At 39.1% G+C, this 23,857-nt stretch overlaps 2 protein-coding genes across 2 annotated transcripts; both read left to right on the top strand.

Annotated features, from left to right (window-relative positions):
• The first annotated feature begins 1,710 nt into the window (after positions 1-1,710).
• On the top strand, positions 1,711-9,872 carry LOC148047030 (vomeronasal type-2 receptor 26-like). The gene is made up of 4 exons (XM_087707684.1): positions 1,711-1,872; positions 4,806-5,033; positions 6,645-6,771; positions 8,965-9,872. The coding sequence occupies exons 1-4, from the start codon at positions 1,711-1,713 to the stop codon at positions 9,870-9,872; spliced, it is 1,425 nt and encodes a 474-aa protein (XP_087563810.1).
• Positions 9,873-16,275: 6,403 nt separating this feature from the next.
• Positions 16,276-22,059, top strand: LOC148047029 (vomeronasal type-2 receptor 26-like). Its single transcript, XM_087707683.1, has 5 exons — positions 16,276-16,437; positions 17,006-17,818; positions 19,507-19,734; positions 20,444-20,570; positions 21,164-22,059. Exons 1-5 carry the CDS (start codon positions 16,276-16,278, stop codon positions 22,057-22,059), a joined length of 2,226 nt encoding a protein of 741 aa, XP_087563809.1.
• Positions 22,060-23,857: the final 1,798 nt, after the last annotated feature.

The following is a 23,857-nucleotide window of genomic DNA, read 5'->3' as shown; positions in this document are numbered from 1 at the left end:
ACAAAACACAAACTTAATAAACAAGCAAACCAGGGGTGGGTTGCTGCTGGTTTTACTATAGGTTCACAACCCGTGTGTGTGCACTGTTCTATGTAAATTGTTCTTCGCGCATGCGCAGAACAATTTACAGTGAACTACGCACATGCAGTCACTAAGACCCAAAATGGTGGCGGCCCAGCGGCAGCGAGGAAATTGGTTCGGGGTGTGGTAGGCCTGAGTCGCTGCTGGTTCTGCGACCCAGCCCTGAATTCCACTACCGGTTTGTCTGAACTGGGCTGAACCAAGAGCAATCCACCTCTGAAGCAAACTCTGCTAAGGTCTTGTTTGCAAGATTTTGTAGCATTTCATGGGAAGCATCAGGGAAACTTATTAAAATCAAGAGGAAACTATTGCTCATCCAAGTGGAATTCCCAGTTATCTACAGACTGATCAACATATTCCTCCAGACAAAAAACCCGAACTAAATCCATATGAACATACCATTAATAATGGCCATGTTGATTGTCTTTCTTAATTTGAATTTTCTAAAAATGTTTTATTGGATAGATCTGGGGCCAAATTCCCCAGGCTCCCTCATTGGCCCATCTTCAAAGTTTTAAGCCACATGTGTTAGTTTTCCCTTTGGCCACCTGCTTATTGACTTGCTCAGAGTTCAGAGAGTTGACTCTGCTCTTACTTACAATTATCCAAATCATAGTGATTTCTTTTTGTCTTTATGTTAGTTCCTGCAGGTGCCTCGGAAAAGACTCAGTCAGAAGCAGACATTATGTGGCTGGTGCTTCTACTTCTGTTGCTTTTGTGGCCACAGACAGACAGTGGGATCCTCAAAGCCAAATGCCTCCTGACTCTGGAGCAGGGTGGAGTGTACCCAAAGAATCATTATAAACCAGGAGATTATGTCATTGGTGGCATAATCTCTACAACAAAAGCTACATTTCATTCATTAAAGTTTAATAGAAGCCCTTCAGCAGAATTCTCCTCGTAAGTCAATTTTTCTGCACTGCTTGAGAGCCACTCCATTTCCTATTAATATCTACAGTCCCAGCCCTTCAAAAACACAGGTTGCTTCCCCCTTGATCTGTTATTTTTCAAAGTTATTCTCTGATTCCACTTTCGGGTCCCTATTGTAAACTGCAAGTGACAAAGCTTCAGCTGTCAGATATCAGAACCCAACCAAATATTTGTCCACTTCCCTTTCCATTCTATAACCAGATCTAGAATATGGACACAGAGGAACAGACTGACCTCTTCCTTCCACCTCACCCTTGAGCTGACCTGCACTTTTTCTTGTAATTGCCCAGGTATATCATCCACCCTTATTAAAATTAAGGAAACCACCATCATATATGCAATAAAATCTTGAAGACCAATGCATGAATTTCAAGTGGTATCAGGGTAACCAACTAGGACAGAGCTTTTGAAATAATGTCTGATGCATTTATTATTGTATTTATTCTTTTTCTATGGTAATAGTTAGGAACATTGCAAGTGGTTTGGAAGAATAACTGTGATTGAATGGGTTAAAGGTATTGTGGAACAAGAGTTAAATGCTATTTTCATCGATATGTTAATATCTGCAGACGTGAAAGGAAACGTTTTTGGAAATTTCTGCCCTTCCTTTTTGCAACTGAGGACATCAACCAGAACAGGCATCTCTTACCCAACATCACCCTGGGCTATAATATCTATGAAAAAATTTTCAAGGTAGAAATGACTTCAGAGGCTTTGCTGGATCTACTTTCAGATGGGGAGGCTAATGTCCCCAACTACGGGTGTGGAAGGCAGAAAAACACAGTGGCTGTTCTGGAAGAGGCTGAGACTGGCATCTCTATCCAGATTTCAACCATGTTGGCCACCTACAAAATCCCTCAGGTGTGTCTTTCTTGGGGAAACAGTTTCCAGTCATGCAACAAATGGAAAGCAGAGTTATGTAATGGAAATGAGAGGAATTCTGTGTTGCTTGTTAAATTTAAACTACCATCATCTTCCATTCCTTTCAGATCAGTTATAGTTTTACTTCCCAGATTCTGAGGGATAAAACTCAGTTTCCTTTCTTCTATCCAATGCTCCCTGCTGAAGGAGTTCAGTACCCAGGAATGGTCCAACTGCTACTCCATTTCAGGTGGACCTTGGTTGCTCTGGTTGCTCCAGAAACTGACCAGGGGGAGAGGTTCATGAGGACAATGTCGACTTTGATGTTAAGGAATGGCATTTGTGCAGTTATGCCTAAAACCTTTCCATTAAATGTGCGTCATATAATTTTTATGCTTGAACAATATTTTAAGTGGAGACATGTCAATGTCTTTGTTTATGGTTCAGAGACTAGTTCGTTCCATGTAGGAATGATGATGGCACAAGAAGCATTTCAAAGTGTTCAGGGACCTATTGTAGGAAAAGTCTGGATCACCACAGCTCACTGGGATCTGAGTCCTGAGTTGATGTATAATCGCTTTTCCTTGAAATACTTTTTTGCCATTTTTTCCTTTCTGATACGGAAAAAGAAATGGGCAAACTATGATGATTTAAGACTCTTTCACTTATCTCTACTTAACTTTATGAAGAACACCTTTACATGTTCATCCACTACGGATGACATTTCGGTGAAAGTTTGGAGATGATGCAGACAGAGAGATAACCTGGAGGCTCTGAGGAAAGAGGAGATTGATCGAGTCCTGGCTCTGGATAGCTATCTCATTTACAGCACCATCTGGGCTGTGGCAAGGGCATTAACTTCATCTTATTTATCCTTGTTCAAGAGATCGGTGAGGAGCAGGGGCATGAAGGTTGGAACTCCAAAGCTAAACTCTTGGCAGGTATTTTTCTTTTGCATCAGACATGTTTCCTCTGCAGGTGGGAATCTATTTGGTAAGGGGATACTTCAGTTACTTATTCCAAAAAATTAAATTATCCTAAAATTCAAATCTACCCTAAGTCCAACTTTCCATTACAACTTCTCATTTTCACTCCCTTTGATTGTTGTTTTTGCAATGTTTCTGCTTTTAATTGTTGTCATAATGACAACCTCTGAGTTGTTCAGCCATGCTTCCATCTCTTTCAGTGAAATATCTTCTAATAATTCCTTCCTTGGCCAAAATATTGTAATGTGTCCATGCCTCTTTTCTTTGGCATTTCTCTCTCCTGTGTCTTGGAGAACCTCATTCAATTCCTATCAATGGGCTCGGCAACCTCTGCCCAGCAATCCCTATCAATGACTTCCATTCAATGACTTCCTTTGCCCAGAGCCTCTCTCCATTCCTTGGCTATCAAAAGCTTTATTCTTTTGCCAAAGTTCTCATGTTTCAATAGTGTTGGAGAGACCTAACTGTGGCATGTCTAAACATGTGGCAGCACATGGTCAACCTTCTTTGGACTGGTAAGTTTAGCTACTTGAACCTTGTTTGTTCATCATTAATTAGAATTTGATGCTAATGATAAACAAAGTGTTCAAATATTGATCAGCTGGCCAGCACAAGGAACATTTGTCATTCCTATGCTGGTATATAGGGGTGTGGTGACTGAGTGGCTAAGACACTGTACATGTCAATCAGAAAGGTTGGCAGTTCGTCGGTTCGAATGCCTAGCTTCGCATAACGGAGTGAGCTCCCGTTACTTGTCCCAGATTCTGCCAACCTAGCAGTTCGAAAGCATGTAAAAAATGCAAGTAGAAAAATAGGAACCATCTTTGGAGAGAAGGTAACAGTGTTCCGTGTGCCTTTGGCATTTAGTTATGCCGGCCAGATGACCACAAAGATGTCCTCAGCGCTGGCTCTTCTGCTTGGAAACAGAGATGAACACCGCCCCCTTGAGTTGGGAATGACTAGCACATATGTGCGAGGGGAACAATTTATCTTATGCTTGGATATGCAAATTTTTTAAAAATCCCTTCACTGTCTATGATAATTTAATCTTTTTCTCAATGTATTGTACAAAAGGAAGTGAAACAATTCACTTTACACAGTGGTCCATTATAAGGAAGCACACACACACACACAAAAAAAGAAGACTTGGGCCCCAAGAAAGACAGCCAAAATTTTAGATGTTTCCTATCATACCAAAGACTGAGAATAATTTTAAAGAAGAAACATTTGTGTAGAAAACAACACACACAACATATAGACTGTTATGCTCCTCCTAGTACATAAGGCTGTTGGCATGATGGTACATGGGACTTCTCTGCTATCAGCACTTTTGATCAGTTAACTGGAGCAGCATATTAGAGCTTTACTAAGAAGTAGCCAACCCGTGTTTACACATTATGTCATGGGAGACAATTAAATAATGACAATTAAATGAATGATTTAAGCAAGAGATGTTGTGCACCTTTAGATCCTCAGCTATACTTCCCGAACTACAAAGGAAGATAGGATAAGTTAAACATGACCCACCTCACTTGGAACAAAAGAAGAACAACAACAAAAGAGAAAAATCACACAATACTTCTGAAATTAAAGAAAAACCTGAATGGCTGATTTTTTTTTAAGGTTAATAATTTTAGATGAAAAAAGAAGTAGTTGTTTGTTCTTAAAGGAGTGATTTATTTGTGCTACACATCTCACTGTGCACAAAAATTGTTGTGTTAAAGCAGTGGGAACTGGGACATGACCAGATGTCAAAGCTCCTGTCTTTTGCAATCACGTTACTAATCTACAGCTCTTATTCCTATGCTTATTGATATTCTCCTAAACAAGTGGGAAACTGATAATAGTGCCTGATTTTGAACTGAAAGAGAGAAATATTGAGACCTATGGATCTTTTCAAAGAACTGTTGATGCCATTTCTAAATTCTTTATTTCTTTCTTTTCCAGCTTCACTCCTTTCTTCAAAACTCTCAGTTTCACAATAATTCCATAGAAGGAGTATATTTGGATGAGAAAGGAGATCTGACAGCTGATCTGGACATTGTGAACTGGGTCATTTTCCCCAACAAATCTGTCAAGAGAGTGAAATCTGGGAGACTAGAAAAACAGGCATTTCAGAATCTTAACGTTATCATCGACCAAAATAGTATCCCGCAGGTGGAAATGCTGAACAAGGTGGGACACCCAGCTGACAGGAATAGCCAACACTCCAGAAGAAAGGCTCAAGATACAGGAGGATCTTGACAAACTTGAGCATTGGGCCCTATCTAACAAAATGAAACCCAATGTAAAGAAGAGAAAGGTTTTGCATTAGGCAACAAAAACCAAATGCACAGGTAGAGCATAGATGGTACCTGGCTCAACAGTACTAACTGCAACAAAGATCTTGGAGTCCTAGTGGACAATCACGTAAATATGAGTCAGAAGTGTGCTGCAGCTTTTAAAAAAGCCAGCACAATCCTAGGCTGCATTAATAGAGGGAGATAAAATCAAGATTACATGAAGCATTAATATCACTTTATAATGCCTTAGTAAGACCACACTTAGAATATTGCATCCAGTTTTGATCACCACAATATAAAAAGGAAAGAGTGCAGAGAAGAGCAACAAAGATGATTAGGGGACTGAAGAATAAAACATATGATGAACGGTTGCAGGAACTGGGCATGTCTAGTTTAATGGAAAGAAGGACTAGAGGAGACATCATAGCAGTGTCCCAGTATCTCAGGGGCTGCCACAAAGAAGTCAATCTATTCTCCAAAGCACCTGGAGGCAAGACAAGAAACAATATAATGGAAACTAATCAAGGAGAAAACCAGCTTAGAATAAGGAGAAATTTCCTAACAGAACAATTAATCAGTGGGATGATTTGCATCCAGAAGTTGTGGATGATCCAACACTGGATGTTTTTAAGAAGAAGTTTGTCTGAAATGGTACAGGATTTCCTGTCTTTGCAAAGGATTGGACTAAAGGATTTCCCCACTCTGCCAACTCCGTTAATATTTATTTTATTCCACAGAAGGTGGCCACAACAGGATTACACTATTGGGATGAGTGAGGGGATTGTTTAAAATGACTCTTCCTGACAGCTGATCAGGTTTTCTAGAGCGAAAACTTCTTTAGTGGATATTTTGCATTGCATGAAAATTATACTCCTCAATTTTCTTATAAACAATTTAATGACTTTATGGAAATGGGAGTAGATTGAATCAGACATGCAAGTTAGGTTTACTTAGCCAAAGAAAAGCATCCATCCAACATTTCACTGATAAATTCAATATCTAAATTTAAAATGAAAGTATAAATTTGCATTGCATATGAAACATCAGAATCAGTGGTGGGATTCATTTTTTTTTAACTATCAGTTCTGTGGGCATGATTTAGTGGGTGGGGCATGGCTTAGTGGGTGTGGCTTGGTGGGAGTAGCAGGGGAAGGTTACTGCAAAATTCCCATTCCCTCCCAATCAGCTGGGACTCGGGAGGCAGAGAATAGATGGGGGTGGGACCAATCAGAGGTGGTATTTACCGGTCTTCCAAATTACTCAAAGGTTCCACTACTCGTTCTCCAGATCTGGTCAGAACCTGCTGAATACCACCCATGATTCAGAAGAGAAGAGAAACAGAGAAGGAATATGTAGTTGAATCCATTTGATGGGTTTCACATTTCTTATTGGCTTCTAATTAGTCAAAAATAAAACTTGAACTTGTGATTGTCAACACTTTCTTTCTTTGCCATTTTTCTGAAAATAAATTAATTTTCTGAACATTTTCCCACTCTCTCCTCAGCCCTTGCCTCCCTCCAAATGTGTGGAAAGTTGTAGTCCTGGATTCATGAAGGTAGTTCAGGAAGGGAATCCCATCTGCTGCTATGACTGTCTCCCTTGTGCAGAAGGAACCATCTCCACCACGGAAGGTGGGTTACTCCAATGAAAAGGTGCAGAGATTTGGGGTAACCATAGATCCTAACATTTTTCATGAAATTAGGATGCAATAGGCATGTTAAACCTTGGCTTTAAAAAGTTAACTTCTTTTAATATGTATAATTATTTTATAGAGAGAGTGATGAAATAATATGACAATCTAAATGATGAGCAGAATACTAAGAAAAGGGGGATCAATGGGGGTTTGACATTAAAAGGAAGATGGCATTTCTTCATCTTCTGTTATTTAGTGGTGATGCTGCCATGTTTTCTTGGAGTCTCTCTAAGGAAATTGAGATCTCCTTATTCTCCCCTTCCCTTCCTCCACTAATGCAAATGTAAAAGGCTGAGCTTAACAAGTTGAGAAACAGGACTAGTGCTCCTTCCTTCTTTCCTTCCTTCCTTCCTTCCTTCCTTCCTTCCTTCCTTCCTTCCTTCCTCAACATCCTTACTTGGAAATGAGGGACTTTCTCTTCTTTTAAGTGGGTAAAACTGAGCTTTTGTTTTTCATCCATCCACAAGACAGATGCACAGAAGCCATTGGTGCTTGTTTGGATGTAAGGAAAAATAAACAGTGGTATCCAGCAGCCTAAAGAACTGCTGTCAGGGAAGAAGATCTTTCTATCTCCTTGGTCCAAGTTGTCAAGCCCCAAAAACTGAGAAAGACACAGAAAGTTACTTCTAAGTTCCAAACCTAGCTCCTATTGTTCCTCATTTATAGACAGAAATCTTGCCAAACTAAAGCACTACTTGCAGCATTGAGAACCTCTAGAGAGCAGCTATCCTGAGTCTCTTTCACCCAACCAAACTACCTAAATTTCACTCTCTCTTGGTCCTCTGAAATGCAGCCTTTCTCTCCTGGGAAACCAGATTACATTCCACCACAAATTGGAGGAAAGCATTACATTTGTAAAGGAGAACTAAGTAAAACGCCTTGATTAACAGGCAGTTTTCACATAGAGGTCAGGAGAAATATATTAACTTTCATTCATGAGATCTTTCTTCTTAAAAGAATCTGAGATGGTGGTGTCCACTGAAATAGTGAGTCCAACCTCCTCCCACTGCCTGTGTTTGACCTAGTCCTGCACAGGGGTCTCAATGTCCATCTCTGTGGACCAGAAATAGTGCAGAGAAGAGCAACAAAGATGATTAGGGGACTGGAGGCTAAACATATAAAGAAGGGTTGCTGGAATTCAGTATGTCTAGTTTAATGAAAAGAAGGACTAGAGGAGACATGATAGCAGTCTTCCAATATCTCAGGGGTTGCCACAAAGAAGAGGGAAGCAAGAAGCAACTTAGAACTAAGGAAGAATTTCCTGACATTGAGAACAATTAATCAGTGGAATAGCTTGCCTCAGAAGTTGTGAATGCTCCAACAGTGGAAGTTTTTAAGACTAGATTCAAACCATTAGTCTGAAATAGGATATAGGGTTTCTTGCCTAAACAGAGGGTTGGACTAGAAGACCTCCAAGGTCCCTCCCAACTCTGTTATTCTATTCTATTCCATTCTATTCCATTCTTCGGAGGACAGTGGAATGCTTTGAAGTTCTTCTCTAAAAAGTGATTCACAGAATCTGGGATGCAAACAATGCAACCTCTAAAAAGCAGACACAGCTCTTCCTGCGAATGAATGCAGCGATTCTCCTTGGTCTTTGGCTCTTGCCCTTCTACATTATGTCACACTGATTTCCTAATCATTGCTGCAGACTACCTTTCTCCATTCAGATTCATTCATATCATCACCCAGATAGAGATAGTTCTCAAATTACAATCATTTGTGTAGCAACCATTCAAAGTTAAAAAGGCATCCATGACACAATATTTCCTTGAAGTTGTGACTACTGCAGCATCCTGATGGTCATGTGAAAAGCAACTGGCATGTATTTAGAATGGCTGCAGCATCCTGGAGCCACATGACTTTTATTTATGACCTCCCCACTTGGCTTCCAGTAAGAACATCAATAAGGAAAGCCCCATTAGCCAAAAATCACAAGAGTCACTTAACAACCTTGATTTGGTTGACATCTGTGGCAAAAAGTGTACTAAAATGAGGTGTGACTCACTTAACAGCTGCCATGGTTAACAATGGAAATTCTAGTCCTGACTGTGATCTACGATGAGGAGTCCCTGCATGCATTGGAAGGAAGAACATGCTTTATCATTGATGTTAATCTCACTCTTTTCAGATGCTGAAAAATGCACCAAATGTCCAGCAGAACAGTATCCAAACAGCAACCAAGATGACTGTATTCCTAAGACTGAAACTTTCCTTTCCTATCAAGAAAATCTAGGCATTGTGCTGGCTTCTCTTGCCCTGTTCCTGTCTTTAATAACAGGTTTTGTCTTGGGAATTTTCATTAAATTCCAAGAAACTCCCATAGTCAAAGCCAACAATCGAGATCTCTCCTACATCCTCCTCATCTCCCTCCTGCTCTCCTTCTTGGCCTCCTTCCTATTCATTGGTCAGCCAAGGAGAACCACTTGCCTGTTGCAACAAGCAGCATTCTGCAACATCTTCTCAGTTGCCATTTCTACAGTGTTGGCCAAAACAGTCACAGTGGTGATCACATTTTTGGCCACAAAACCAGGGAATAAAGTACAGAGGTTGCTGGGGAAGAGCCTGGCCAACTCCATCATCCTTTCTTGTTCTGGTGTCCAAATTGTCCTCTGCAGCATCTGGTTGGGCACTTCTCCCCCATTCTTTGAGTCGGACATGTACTCACAATCTTCAGAGATCATCCTGCAATGTAATGAAGGCTCTGTTGCCATGTTCTACCTTGCCCTTGGCTACATGGCCTTCTTGGCTCTCATCTGCTTCACAGTGGCTTTCCTGGCCAGAAATCTGCCTGGGGCTTTCAACGAAGCCAAGCTCATCACCTTCAGCATGCTGGTCTTCTGCAGTGTCTGGATAACCTTTGTCCCCACCTACCTGAGCACCAAAGGGAAGTACATGGTGGCTGTGCATGTTTTTTCCATCTTGGCCTCCAGCGCTGGACTTCTGGGCTGCATCTTCATTCCCAAGTGTTATATTATTTTTTTAAGACCAGACCTGAATACAAAGCAATATTTATTTTCAAAATCAGATATGAATTGACTTGGTACATTTATTCCAAAATATTATTGGCAATCTAGTGTTTCTAAAGGGACATGGTAGCTTAGTGGCTAAGACGCTGAGTTTGTTAATCAGAAAGGTCGGCAGTTCAATGGTTTGAATTCCTAGTGCTGCATAATGGAGTGAGTACTTGTCCTAGCTTCTGCCAACCTAGCAGTTCGAAAGGATGTAAAAATGCAAGTAGAAAAATAGGAACCACATTTGGTGGGAAGGTAACAGCATTCAATGCACCTTCGGCATTTAGTCACATCAGCTAACATGATCATGGAGATGTCTTCAGAAAGTGCTGGCTCTTTGGTTTTGAAATGGAGATCACCCCCACCCCCCCCAGAGTTGGGAATAACTAGCACATATGTGTGAGGGGAAACTTTACTTTTACCTAATGTTTCTAAAAAAGCACAAACACACACAAATAAAAATTTGTTTGGTTTGGTTTTGCATCACAATAAAAATAATCCAAACTATGTATTTTTAATAAATATATGTCCCCCTTATACTTTCTCTCTCTCTCTCTCTCTCTCTCTCTCTCTCTCTCTCTCTCTCTCTCTCTCTCTCTCTCTCTCTCTCTCTCTCTCTCCCTATCTATCTATCTATCTATCTATATCTATATCTATATCTATATCTATATCTATATCTATATCTATATCTATATCTATATCTATATCTATATCTATATCTATCTATATCTATATCTATATCTATATCTATCTATCTATCTATCTATCTATCTATCTATCTATCTATCTATCTATCTATCTATCTATCTATCTATCGGAATACCATTCACACATCATCACAAAAAGTCCAGAACCAGAAAGCCTATAAAGTGGAAATTTGGCAAATATGTTCCTCTTGGCTTCTAGGTGCTCACTTAGAAAGGATTTTTTGAAATGACCATCAGAGCATTAGTATTTGGAGTTTGGAAAGGATCAATGGGGCCAGCCTGAGGGAGACAAAGGGGATAAGATAAGAGATGCCTGTGTGGGGCAAGCCTTAGGAGAGGATCAATGGGGCCAGCCTGAGGGAGAGAAAGGGGAGAGGATATATTTAAAATGTTCCATTGTTGGAGCATTCACAACTTCTGGAGGCACGTTGTTCCATTGATTAATTGTTCTTAGGAAATTTCTCCTTAGTTCTAAGTTGCTTCTCTCCTTGATTAATTTCCACCCATTGCTTCTTGTCCTATCCTCAGGTGCTTTGGAGAATAGTTTTACTCCCTCTTCTTTGTGCCAGCACCTGAGATAATGGAACACTGCTATCATGTCACCCCTAGTCCTTCTTTCTATTAAACTAGTCATACCAAGTTCCTGCAACCATTCTTCATATGTGTCAGCCTCTGTTTTGCTGCTTGCTTTTCAGCTGCCATTGAAATGGGAAGGGAGGGGGCATGGTATTTGGGTGAGGAAAGTATTCTGTGCAGGAGAGACTGTAATAAGGGAGTTGTTCTCACCATCTACTGTGCATGTGGGAGAGAGAGGAGTTCCCACCAAGGCCAACTGTCCAGCATACCAACCTGATGATGATTTTTGAAGATGTCTCCTACATGACACCTGTGGGGTGCTTGGATTGGACTATGGGATGGGGTTACCAAGAGGAAGGGATTGGGTCACATATTGATATCTATGATTACACGCGCGTTTGCCTCAGATCTTGCTTTGCCTAGCTACTATCTACTCATGACGAGTAAAAGTACTCTTAATTCTGCAAAATGGAGTTGAGTGGTTTCTTTCTTGGTTACTGAGCAAAGCAGCCCTGACAATATGTTTTAGCCTCCAGTCCCCTAATCATCTTTGTTGCTCTTCTCTGCATTCTTTCTAGGGTCTCAACATCTTTTTTCCATCATGGTGACCAAAACAGGATGCAGTATTCCAAGTGTGGCCTTACTAAGGCATTATACAGTGGTGTTAACACTTCATGTGATTTTGATTCTATCACTCTGTTTATACAGCCTAGAACTGTGTTGGCCTTTTTGGCAGCTGCTATATACTACTGGCTCATATTTAAATGGTTGTCCACTAGGACTCCAAGTTTCCTCTCACAGTTACTACTATTGAGCAAGGTACCACATATACTGTACCTGTGCATTTTGTTTTTGTTGCCTGTCTTCTGGAGTGTTGGCTATTCCTGCCAGTTGGTGTCATCTGCAAATTTGATGAGTTCCCAATTTATCTCCTCATCCAAATCATTGATGATGATGTTGAAGAGTACTTGGCCTAAAACAGAGCCTTGGGATACTCCACTGCATACTTCCTTCCATGTAGATGCAGTTCCATTGAGGACTACACGTTGAGTGCAGCTGGTCAGCCAGTTACGAATCCATATGGTGGTGATGCTGTCTAACCCACATTTTTCTATTTTATGTAGTAGTATGTTATGCTCTACTTTATCAAATGCCTTACTGAAGTCCAAGAAAATGTAAATATTAAATTATTTAAAAGAAAGTCTCGTAGATTCTCTGGTTTGTGAAATGAATTATGTTGCCCCTGTAGATTAACTCTCTATTCCTTTGCACAAGTCTAATGGTTTGACTCTTTAATCTATCAGAATACAGCTTTAAAAGACCTTGGAGGTCTTTCAGTCCAACCCCCTGCTTAGGCAGCATACCTCATACCACTTCAGACAACTGGTGGTTCAGTCAAAAACCTCTAGTGATAAAGCACCCACAACTTTTTTTTTGCAATTTTTTTTTATTTTTAAACATAAAAAACAACATAAAAAAATTCTCATCCATCACATACAGCATGCCTTTTGGTTACAAGCGTTTGTGCATCCATATTCTCAATTACATATACAATCACAGATTTTCTGTCTAATATAACTAGATATCTCACTTTCATTGTACAACATATATTCAATTACGATTAATATTTCTTTCTTTTCAATAAACCTAATTCCCTTACATTCTTGATTGTCTGTTTAATAACAATATACCTTTATGTAATCACTTATCTCATTCTGAATATTTTTACAGTATAAAAGAATTTTATATAGTATTTCTTTCTCTCCATATATCTTTTAAATTTATTTCCTCTATTATCCTGAAGAAGGATTTCGGAAGCAATTTTTTATTTTGTTTTGTATGTTTTGTAGTCCATGTTCTGGTTTACAATGCCATTAAAATCACCCATCATACAAATATCAATATAGTCCAAATCAGAGATTTTTTTGTGCAGTTTTTTATAAAATTCATCTTACTTTTCATTAGGAGCATAAATTCCAATTAGAAGTATTTTTTTAATTTTATCGATAATTTCCACCCTCAAGATTCTTCCCTCTTCATCTGCATAGATTAGTTTTGCTTGAATATTATCTTTAATATAGAAGATCACTCCTCTTTTCTTACAATTCGCCAGTGTAGTAAACATTTTCCCAACCTTTGGTTGTGTTAGTAGGTGTTCATATCTCTTTTGAATACGTACTTCTTGTAGGCAGATTATGTCAAGTTTTAGCTTTTCTAATTTGTGAAATATTTTTCTTCTTTTAATTGCTGAGTTAAGTCTGTTTGTATTGATTGTGACCATTTTTCCCCTCCATATTTATACTTTATATACAGGATTTATAGTTCTCACCAAAACAACATGCTTCTCTCCTGTGCTTGCGTATAGGAACTGTCAGCAGCTTCAGCAGCCTGGTGGCTGACTTGCGATCGCTGACAAAGGGGGCTTTTTCCGGGTCACCAGAGATTTTGCGAGTGTCTCTGGGACCACTGGATTTCCCACCTTTCACCGTCTCTTCAGGACGGCTTAGATCCAGATAGGACCATCCAGATGATCCAAATTAGATGGTTATTCCGGAGAAGCCAGAAAGGTCATCTTATCACTGCAATGTGAAGCTCCTCCCAAGCACCCACAACTTTTGAAGGCAAGCTCTTCTACTGGTTAATTGTCCTCATGAATTTTCTCCTTAGTTCTAGGTTGCTTCTCTCCTGGTTTAAATTTCCATCCATTGTTTCTTGACTTGCCCTCTGGTGCTTTGGAAAATAAGTTGACCCCCTCTTCTTTATGGCAGCCCCTGAAATACTACAATACTTCTATCATATCACCCCTAGTCCTTCTTTTCTCTAGACTGGCCATATCCAATTCCCACAATAGTTCTTCATATATTTTTGTCACCAGAACTTTAATCAGTTTAGTTGCTCTTCTCTGCACTTTTTCCAAAGTCTCAACATCTTTTTTGGAATGTGAGGACCAAAACCGGATGCAGTATTCCAGGTGTGGCCTTACTAAAGTTTTATAAATTTGTAAAGGTTATATCATTTATTGATCTTCAAAGGAAAGTAAAAAGAAAGCCATGCAAGAATTTGATTTCTTGTTTGAAACATAAATAGGGAAGTCCCAGAGGACTGTAAAGATTAGAATATTCCTTTTAGCAGCATAACACTGTTAAAGAGGATAAAAATAGGTGAGATGGGCCACACAACAAACCTAATAAACTAATGAATACTCTTAAAGATCTTATTTTGTTGCATTTCATGGGAAGCATCAGGGAAACTTAGTAAAATCAAGAGAAAACTATTGGTCATCCAAGTGGGATTACCCGTTATTTACAGACTAATGAGCAAATTCCTCCAGACAAAAAACTGAATGAAGTCCATATTAACATACCATTAATAATGGCCATGTTGATTGTCTTTCTTAATTTGAATTTTCTAAAAATGTTTTATTGGCTAGATCTGGGGCCAAATTTTCCAGTCTCCCGCATTGGCCCATCTTCAAAGTTTTAAGCCACATGTGTTAGTTTTCCCTTTGGCCACCTGCTTATTGATTCACTCAGAGTTCAGAGATGCAACTCTGCTCTTACTTGCAATTATCCAAATCATAGTGATTTCTTTTTGTCTTTATGTTAGTACACTAGAGAGGTTCCTGCAGGTGCCTCAGAAGAGATTCAGTCAGAAGCCGACATTATGTGGCTGGTGCTTCTACTTCTGTTACTTTTGTGGCCACAGACAGACGGTGGGATGCTCAAAGCCAAATGCTTCCTGACTCTGGAGCAGGGTAAAGTGAACCCAAAGAATCATTATAAATCAGGAGATTATGTCATTGGTGGCATAATCTCTACAACAAAAGCTACATTTCATTCATTAAGGTTTAATAGAAGCCCTTCAGCAGAATTCTCCTCGTAAGTCAATTTTTCTGCACTGCTTGAGAGCCACTCCATTTCCTATGAATGTCTACAGTGCCCGTCCTTCAAAAACACAAACTGCTAGATCTTTTGTAACTTATTTTTTTATTCTATATTCAGGTTTCTGTTGTAAATTGCAAGTGACAAAGCTCACTTTGAGCTGTCAAATATCAGACCCAATCAAAGATTTACCCACTGTCCTTTCCATTCTATGACCAGATCTAGAATATAGACACAGAGGAACAGACTGACCTGGAGTTTAATTGACCTGGACTATGGGGGACCACTGGTCCAAGCACAGAAGGTTGCTGTATTTTCTTTTTGCACCAGATATGAGATGACACCACTATTTTTTCCCATACCAATGTTTCCTTCTGGGATCAGAGAATCCCAGTTAAAAACATAAGCATTCCGGGAGTTTGCAACTGTCTTTAATTTTCATACACAAGTTCATGCCCTAAATGTTTTTAAATGAAATTATTATCTCTATTATATTGCTTGCTTGCTTGCTTCTTGCTTGCTTGCTTGCTTGCTTGCTTGCTTGCTTGTTTCCTTCCTTCCTTCCTTCCTTCCTTCCTTCCTTCCTTCCTTCCTTCCTTTCATAGGTTGTTTGACTCTTGGTGGCTTATAATTAAAGTAAAAATATATAGGTAAGAAAAGAATCATGAATCATTTTCATGCCCATAAAAAACCAGAAGCACCAACCAAAATTCATGCAATTGGGGTTCTCAGAGTTAGGGAAAATAACCTGGTCATCTATGTGGGAGCCTTTCCAGTGAAATTCATAGACCAATTCAAATAATATATGTAATATCTAGAAAATACAAGAGCTAGTAATAAATGCTTTATAAGCTGTCTGGGTATATCATCCACCCTTATTAAGATTAAGGAAACTACCATCAAATATGCAATAAAACCTTGAAGCCCAATGAATTTGAAGTGGTATCAGGGGAACCAACTGGGAGAGTGCCTTTGAAATAATGTATGATACATTTTTATTGTTTTTATTCTTTTTCTATGGTAATAGTTTGGAATGTTGCTAACGGAATGGAAGAATAATTGTGATTGAATAGGTTAAAGGTATTGTGGAACAATAGTGAAATGTTATTTTCATCAGTATGTTAATACCTGCAGATATGGAAGCCAACGTTTTTGGAAATTTTTGCCCTTCCTTTTTGCAACTGAGGACATCAACCAGAACAGGCATCTCTTACCCAACATCACCCTGGGTTATAATATCTATGAAAACTTCTACAAGGCAGAAATGACTTCAGATCCTTTGCTGGATCTCCTTTCAGATGGGGAGGCCGATGTCCCCAACTACAGGTGTGGAAGGCAGAGAAACACAGTGGCTGTTCTGGAAGAAGCTGAAACTGGCATCTCTGTCCAGATTTCAACCATGTTGAGCAGCTACAAAATTCCTCAGGTGTGTCTTTCTTTGGGAGACAAATTCAGCCATACAACTTTCAATCAGAGCTCCTCTGCTGTAAATTAAAAGCAGAGTTTGATCATGGAAATAACAACAATCACATGTTGTTTTTTAAATGTAAAATTCCACCACCTTCCATCCCTTTCAGATCAGTTACAGTTTTGTTTCTAAGATTCTGATGGATAAAATTCAGTTTCCTTTCTTCTACCCATTGTTCCCTGCTGAAGGAGTCCAGTATCCAGGAATGGTCAAGCTGCTCCTCCATTTCAGATGGACCTTGGTTGGTCTGGTTGCTCCTGACAGTGACCAAGGGGAGAGGTTCATGACGTTGTCTTCTTTAATGTCAGGGAATGGCATTTATGCCATTCAAATATCCAAGTTTTTCACTAAATTCAGATTGCAAGGTTTCAAAATTCAAAGTGTATTACAAGTGGAGAAAAATAAATGTATGTGTTTGTGGTTGAGAGACTGGTTTGTTCCAGATAGGAAGATTTATTATGGAAATGAGAGGAAATGCATTTTACTTGCTTCATTTAAAGTTCTGCCATTTTCCATTCTTTTTCAGATCAGTTACAGTTTTACTTCCCAGATTCTGAGGGATAAAACTCAGTTTCCTTTCTTCTACCCAATGCTCCCTGATGAAGGAGCCCAATATCCAGGAATGGTCCAACTGCTACTCCATTTCAGATGGACCTTGGTTGCTCTGGTTGCTCCAGAAACTGACATGGGGGAGAGGTTCATGAGAACAATGGCTTCTTTGATGTTAAGGAATGGCATTTGTGCAGTTATACATCAAAGTTGTTCACTAAGCGTTACTGCAATGATTATAATATTAATAGAATATTATAAATGGAGAAAAGTCAATGTTTTTGTTTATGGTTCAGAGATTAGTTCATTCGATGTAGGAATAATGATTGTACAAGAAGCATTTCGAATAGTTCAGCAATCTATTGAAGGAAAAGTCTGGATGACCACAGCTCACTGGGATCTGAGTCCTGATTTGATATATAAACGCATTTCACTGAAATACTTCCATGCTATTTTTTCTTTTCTGGTACGGAAAAGGAAATCGGCAAACTATGATGATTTAAAACTCTTTCACTTGTCCGTAGATAACTTTTTGGAGAAAACCTTTACATGTTCATCCACTAAGGACAATATTTCAGTGAAAGTCTGGACACGGTGCAGACAAAGAGAAGATCTGGGGACTCTGAGGAAAGAGGAGATTGATCGCGTCCTGGCTATGAATAGCTACCTCATTTACAACACCATCTGGGCTGTGGAAAAAACCTTAAATTCAGCTTATATATCTTCATTCAAGAGATCAGTGAAGAACAGGGGTATGAAGGTTGGAGCTCCAAGGTTGAAGGCCTGGAAGGTATTTTTCTCTCCTTAGCCATGTTTTTCCTGCAGGTGGGAATCTGTTTTGTAAATGGGTGCTTCAATTATTTCTTCCAAAAAATTAAATTATCCTAAAATTCAAATGTAACCTAATTCCACCTTTCCCTTCTCTTTTTCTCATTTCTATTCCCTTTGATCCTTGTTTCTGTAATATTTCCACATTTAACTGTTGTCACGGTTGATACTTTGATATCTTGGTTGTTCAGCCATCCTTTCTTTTATTCAATGAAATACCTTCTAATAAACTCTTTCCTTGGCCAAGATATTATACTGTATCCATGTCTCTTTGACATTTCTCTCTCCTGTGTCCCAGAGAACCTGATTCAATTCCTTCTGATGGGATGGACAAGCCTAACACTTCTGTCCACCAATCCCTATCAATGGGCTTCCCTTCCACTCAATGAATTCCTTTGCCCAGAGCCTCTCTCCATTCCTTGGCTATCAAAAGCTTTATTCTTTTGCCAAAGTTTTCATGTTTCAGTAGTGTAGGAGAGGCCTAACCATGGCACGTCTAAGCATGTGGCAGCACATGGCCAACTTTCTCTGGTCTGGGAAGTTTAGCAGCTTGTTTACTAACAATTAATTAAAATTGAATGTCGAGTGTTGAAGAATTGATTTGAAAATGGATTGAATTAGCAGAGATGACTATTTTTAGCTGTTGAACTGATTTTTCATGTGTGTGTGTGTGTGTTGTATTTGTGCTGATAAATAAATAAAGGGAGACTAGTATAGATCTATTTCAAGCTATTTAGCTCTCATCAGCTAGCCATACCCTTGCTGGGAATTGAACCTGTGCTCTATTGCCTCTTAGGCAGATGTGTTAACCATTGAGCTACAGAGCTCGACTCCTTATCAGCCAGGCCAGGGTGAAAGGTATATATTTAAAGTCACAACCCCTGGTATGCCCAAATATGGGAGGAAGGTCACACTTCCATTCTCTGTCATTCGGCTCGTCACAAGAGACCATCCAGACAGAAACCCAATATTTTTACTGTTGCCTTTTTGTTACATTTGTTATGTTTGTGCTGATAAATAAATAAATTGTGCTGATAAATAAATAAAGGGAGACTAGTATAGATCTATTTCAAGCTATTTAGCTCTCATCAGCTAGCCATACCCTTGCTGGGAATCGTGTGTGTGTGTGTGTGTGTGTGTGTGTGTGTGTGTGTGTGTGTGTGTATACATATATGTAAACAAAGATACATACATACATACATACATACATACATACATACATACATGTAAAGGGGGGGGGGAAATTTACTATGTTTTTTTTCTTTTTTCAGCATCCAGCCAGGATGGATTCTATACCTTAAATGTTAAATTTACTTTATATTTAGATCACTTTTTCTGTTTTTGTACACCAATTGTTGTTGTTGTTGTTATTTATGTATGTATGTATTTATTTGTATGCCACCAATCTCACTGTACATAAGCATTACTGTGAGATAACAGTGGGAACCAGAACATGACCAGATGTCAAAACTCCTACTCTTTACAATCCCAGTTGTTATTATTCCTGTGCTTATTGATACTCTTCTAAACAAGTTGAAAACTGAAACTAGAACCCAGTTTTTGAATATTCACATCCCTCCCAGCAAACAGCAAGGGATCTTTTGAAAGAACTTCTGATGTCTTTTCTAAATTCTTTTTCTTTCTCTCCAGCTTCACCCTTTCCTTCAAAGTTCTCAGTTTTACAATAATTCCATAGAAGGGGTATATTTGAATGAGAAAGGAGATCTGACAGCTGACTTTGACATTTTGAACTGGGTCATTTTCCCCAACAAATCTGTCAAGAGAGTAAAAACTGGGAGTCTAGAAAAGGGGGCAACTCAGAATTTTGAAATTACCATTAAAGAGAAGAATATCACACAGGTGGAAATGCTGAACAAGGTAGGACTAATATTTATTTTAGTCCATTGAAGCTAGCCACAAGAAGACTTTTGGGATAGGTGGAAGATTTGTTTTCAATGGATTTGAATGAAATTGTTTTCAATGAAATTCAAGGATTTTTTCTGTAAGCTGATTATTATTATTATATAGGTTTACTATGCTCAATTGTTTAAGATATCATAATTCTAAGATTAGATAATCAATATTAATGTGAATGATGTTGTAAATGGTGATGATCGTTGCATGGATTCCAAAGATGGAATGTTTATACCTTAATTTTAAAAAAAAACTTTAAAAAGAAAAAGAAATTCAATGAATTTTTCTGTTAGCCAATCAGGTTTTCTAGAGTGTAAAATTCTTCTTTAATGGCCATTCTATTAAATTTTCATAAAAATGATTCACTATGGAAAGGAAAGTAGATCAAGCCAGACATGCAAGTTACATAGTTTAGCCAAACAGAAGATACTTCAAATATTCCCCTGACAAACTCAATGTCTAAATTTGAAATAAAAGAGTACATTTGTATTGCACGTGAAATATCAGAATGGAAGAGAAATAGACTCATCATTTGATGAGTTTCACATTTCTTATGGGCTCCTAATTTGTCACAGCTAATAATCAAATTTGTGATCACCAACACCTTCTTCCTATGGCATTTTCCTAAAAATGGGTTTATTTTTGGGACATTTTTGCATCTCTATCTCCTCAGCCCCTGCCTCCTTCCAGGTGTGTGGAAAGCTGTCGTTCTGGATTCATGAAGGTGACTCAGGAAGGGAAGCCCATCTGCTGCTACAATTGTCGTCCTTGTGCAGAAGGATCCATCTCCACCATGGAAGGTAAGCGACTCCAAAGAAAAAGTGCAGAGATTTGGAGTAACCATAGATCCTAACATTTGCCATGATATGATGATTTAATAGGCATGTTAAACCTTGGCTTTAAAAAGATAATTTCTTTTAATATGTAAATGGGAGAGGGATAAGGAATAATAGAGAAAGTTAAATCAGGAGAAGAATACTATGAAAAGGGAGATCAATGGGCCTTGCCATTAAATGGGAAATGGTATTTCTTGATCTGCATCTTGTTTAGTAATGGTACTGGAGAAGTAATGGCATCCTCTGTTCTTCACTACCGATTTGGAAGCAGGAGCGTGCGCATGCGCAGAAGGTCCATGATGATATCTGGGTTGGTGGGTGGAGCCTCATGCCACCGCCACTACCGGTTTGCCGAAACCAGTGTGAACCGGCAGAATACCACCGCTGTACTGGAGTCTCTCTAAGGAAATTGATAATTTCTTATTCTTCCCTTCCTCCACTAATGCAAGTGTAAAAGGCTGGATTTAACAGGACCAGTACTCCTTCCTGCCTACCTGCCTGCCTACCTGCCTACCTGCCTGTCTTTACTTCCTTCCTGACTCACTCACTCTTTTCAGATGCTGAAAAATGCACCAAATGTCCAGAGGATCAACATCCAAACTTCAAAAGAGATAAATGTATACCAAAGATTGAAACTTTCCTATCCTATCAAGAAAACCTGGGGATTGTCCTGGCTTCTCTTGCCTTGTTCCTGTCTTTGGTAACAGGTTTTGTCTTGGGAATTTTCATTAAATTCCAAGAAACTCCCATAGTCAAAGCCAACAATCGGGATCTCTCCTATATCCTCCTCATCTCCCTTCTGTTCTCCTTCTTGACCTCTTTCCTATTCATTGGTCGGCCAAGGAGAACCACTTGCCTGTTGCAACAAGCAGCATTCTGCAACATCTTCTCAGTTGCCACTTCTACAGTGTTGGCAAAAACAGTCACAGTGGTGATCGCATTTTTGGCAACAAAACCAGGGAATAAAGTACAGAGGTTGCTGGGGAAGAGCCTGGCCAACTCCATCATCCTTTCTTGTTCTGGTGTCCAAATTGTCCTCTGCAGCATCTGGTTGGGCACTTCTCCCCCATTCTTTGAGTCAGACATGTACTCAAAATCTTCAGAGATCATCCTGCAATGTAATGAAGGCTCTGTTGCCATGTTCTACCTTGCCCTTGGCTACATGGCCTTCCTGGCTCTCGTCTGCCTCACAGTGGCTTTCCTGGCCAGAAATCTGCCTGGGGCCTTCAACGAAGCCAAGCTCATCACATTCAGCATGCTGGTCTTCTGTAGTGTCTGGATAACCTTTGTCCCCACCTACCTGAGCACCAAAGGGAAGTACATGGTGGCTGTGCAGGTTTTTTCCATCTTGGCCTCCAGCGCTGGACTTCTGGGCTGCATCTTCATCCCCAAGTGTTATATTATTTTTTTAAGACCAGACCTGAATACAAAGCAATATTTGTTTTCAAAATAAGATATATATTTATTTGGCACATCTTTCCCAAAAATGGCAACTAATTTCTTCCAAAATATTATTGGGTATTGCAATGTTTCTAAAAAAGCACAAACATATCCAAATACAAACGTGTTTTTCCTTTTTTTGCATCACAATAGAAATAATACACCACCACAAATACATGTCCCTCTTATACTTTCATATAGGGTTTTTTTAAAAAAAAAAAAATCCAGTAATAAACATAAATAATTTGTGGACATTGTATTGATTGACTCAAATCTTTTTAAGTAATAATTACTTTTACTTTTTAACAGTAATAATACAAATAGTATGTAAAATTCTTATCTTCCAACTTTGACAATATTTATTCATTTCATATTTCTTTTACATTTCCCCATTAATTAATTTAAATATAAATAACGTTTGTTTGCGCCCTATATTTGTTATCCCTTCTTTCCCCCTTCTCCCTCCCTCCCTCCCTCCCCCCCTCTCTCTCTCTCTCACACACACACACACAAACACACACTTTCTCTACAAAATGTATGTCATTCATTTGATTTAGAGATTGGACAACCACTTATGTAGAATGATATAGGATCTCCTGTTTGAGTAGGGGGTTGAACTAGAAGACCTCCAAGGTCCCTCCCAGTCCTATTATTTCCATTTGTATTGTTTAATCTGCAGTCTTAGTTTGAACTTTGGACTGCTGTGACTGATCTCCCCTATAGGCAAGTACTTGGTTCCATCATGTTATCTAAAACCACATTATCCAATGTAGAACTTCATGCATCATTTTGGTACATACTACAATAGAAGCCCTATCCCAAGTAAGCCCTCTGCAGGGATTCAGTTGAGTTGAGCCTTCCCTGTAGAACAGGGCTCTCTTGTTTTGTTTTATTTATTTTATTTATTTCATCAAACATAGATAACCGATATAAGTATGGACATGATTACGAATACATGAAATGGATACAGATAAAAGGGAACATTAGGACAGGGATGGTAGGCACGTTGGTGCGCTTATACACCATTACGGACCTCTTAGGAATGGGGTGAAGTCCACGGTAGATAGTTCAATGTTGAAACTGTGAGGGTTAGAGGATATAACAATGGAGTCAGGAAGTGCATTCCAGGCATTGACCACTCTGTTGCTGAATTCATATTTTCTTCAATTGAGTTTGGAGTGGTTTACCTTGTTTGTATATATTATGTGCTCGTGTATGGTGGTTGAAGCTAAAGTAGTCATTGACAGGTAGGACATTGAAATAGATAATTTTATGTACTTCATTTAGGTTAGACCAAAGGCAACGTAGTTCTAAGTTGTCTTAGCCCAAAATTTCAAGGCATAAGATATTCTGTTGCGAGCACAGGAGTGGAGGACTCTTCTCGTGAAATATCTCTGGACTCATTCAATTATATTAATGTCTAATATGCAGTGAAGGTTCTAAACAGAAGAGCTGTATACAACAATTGGTCTGGCAAATGTTTTGCATGCTCTGGTTAGCAGATCTTGAAGAGGCCAAGCATCCTAGTGATTGTAAGCCCTAGCTTTGGTCAATCAATCAATCAATGAATCAATCAATCACTCAATCACCCAATCAATCAATCAGAATATAATAAAAGCAACATTCTGTGCATATGTTACTCAAGAAGACCATATCTATGCATACCAGATAACATGAAATTGAGCTAGCTTCTGACAAAACATTTGCTCTGGGAATATTTACCTCCAATTCATCACATTTCCTGAAATTCATGATCTATATCAGTGGTTCTCAATCTGTGGGTCAGGATCCCTCTGGGGGTCAAACGACCC

This window comes from Thamnophis sirtalis, unplaced genomic scaffold (assembly GCF_051295495.1).
Source record: "Thamnophis sirtalis isolate CommonGarterSnake01/CBP01778 unplaced genomic scaffold, rThaSir2_p1.2 scaffold_3, whole genome shotgun sequence".
In the NCBI taxonomy this organism is placed as follows: domain Eukaryota; kingdom Metazoa; phylum Chordata; class Lepidosauria; order Squamata; family Natricidae; genus Thamnophis; species Thamnophis sirtalis.
The sequence above is the reverse complement of the archived record's forward strand: the minus strand, read 5'-3'. Positions and strand labels throughout refer to the sequence as shown.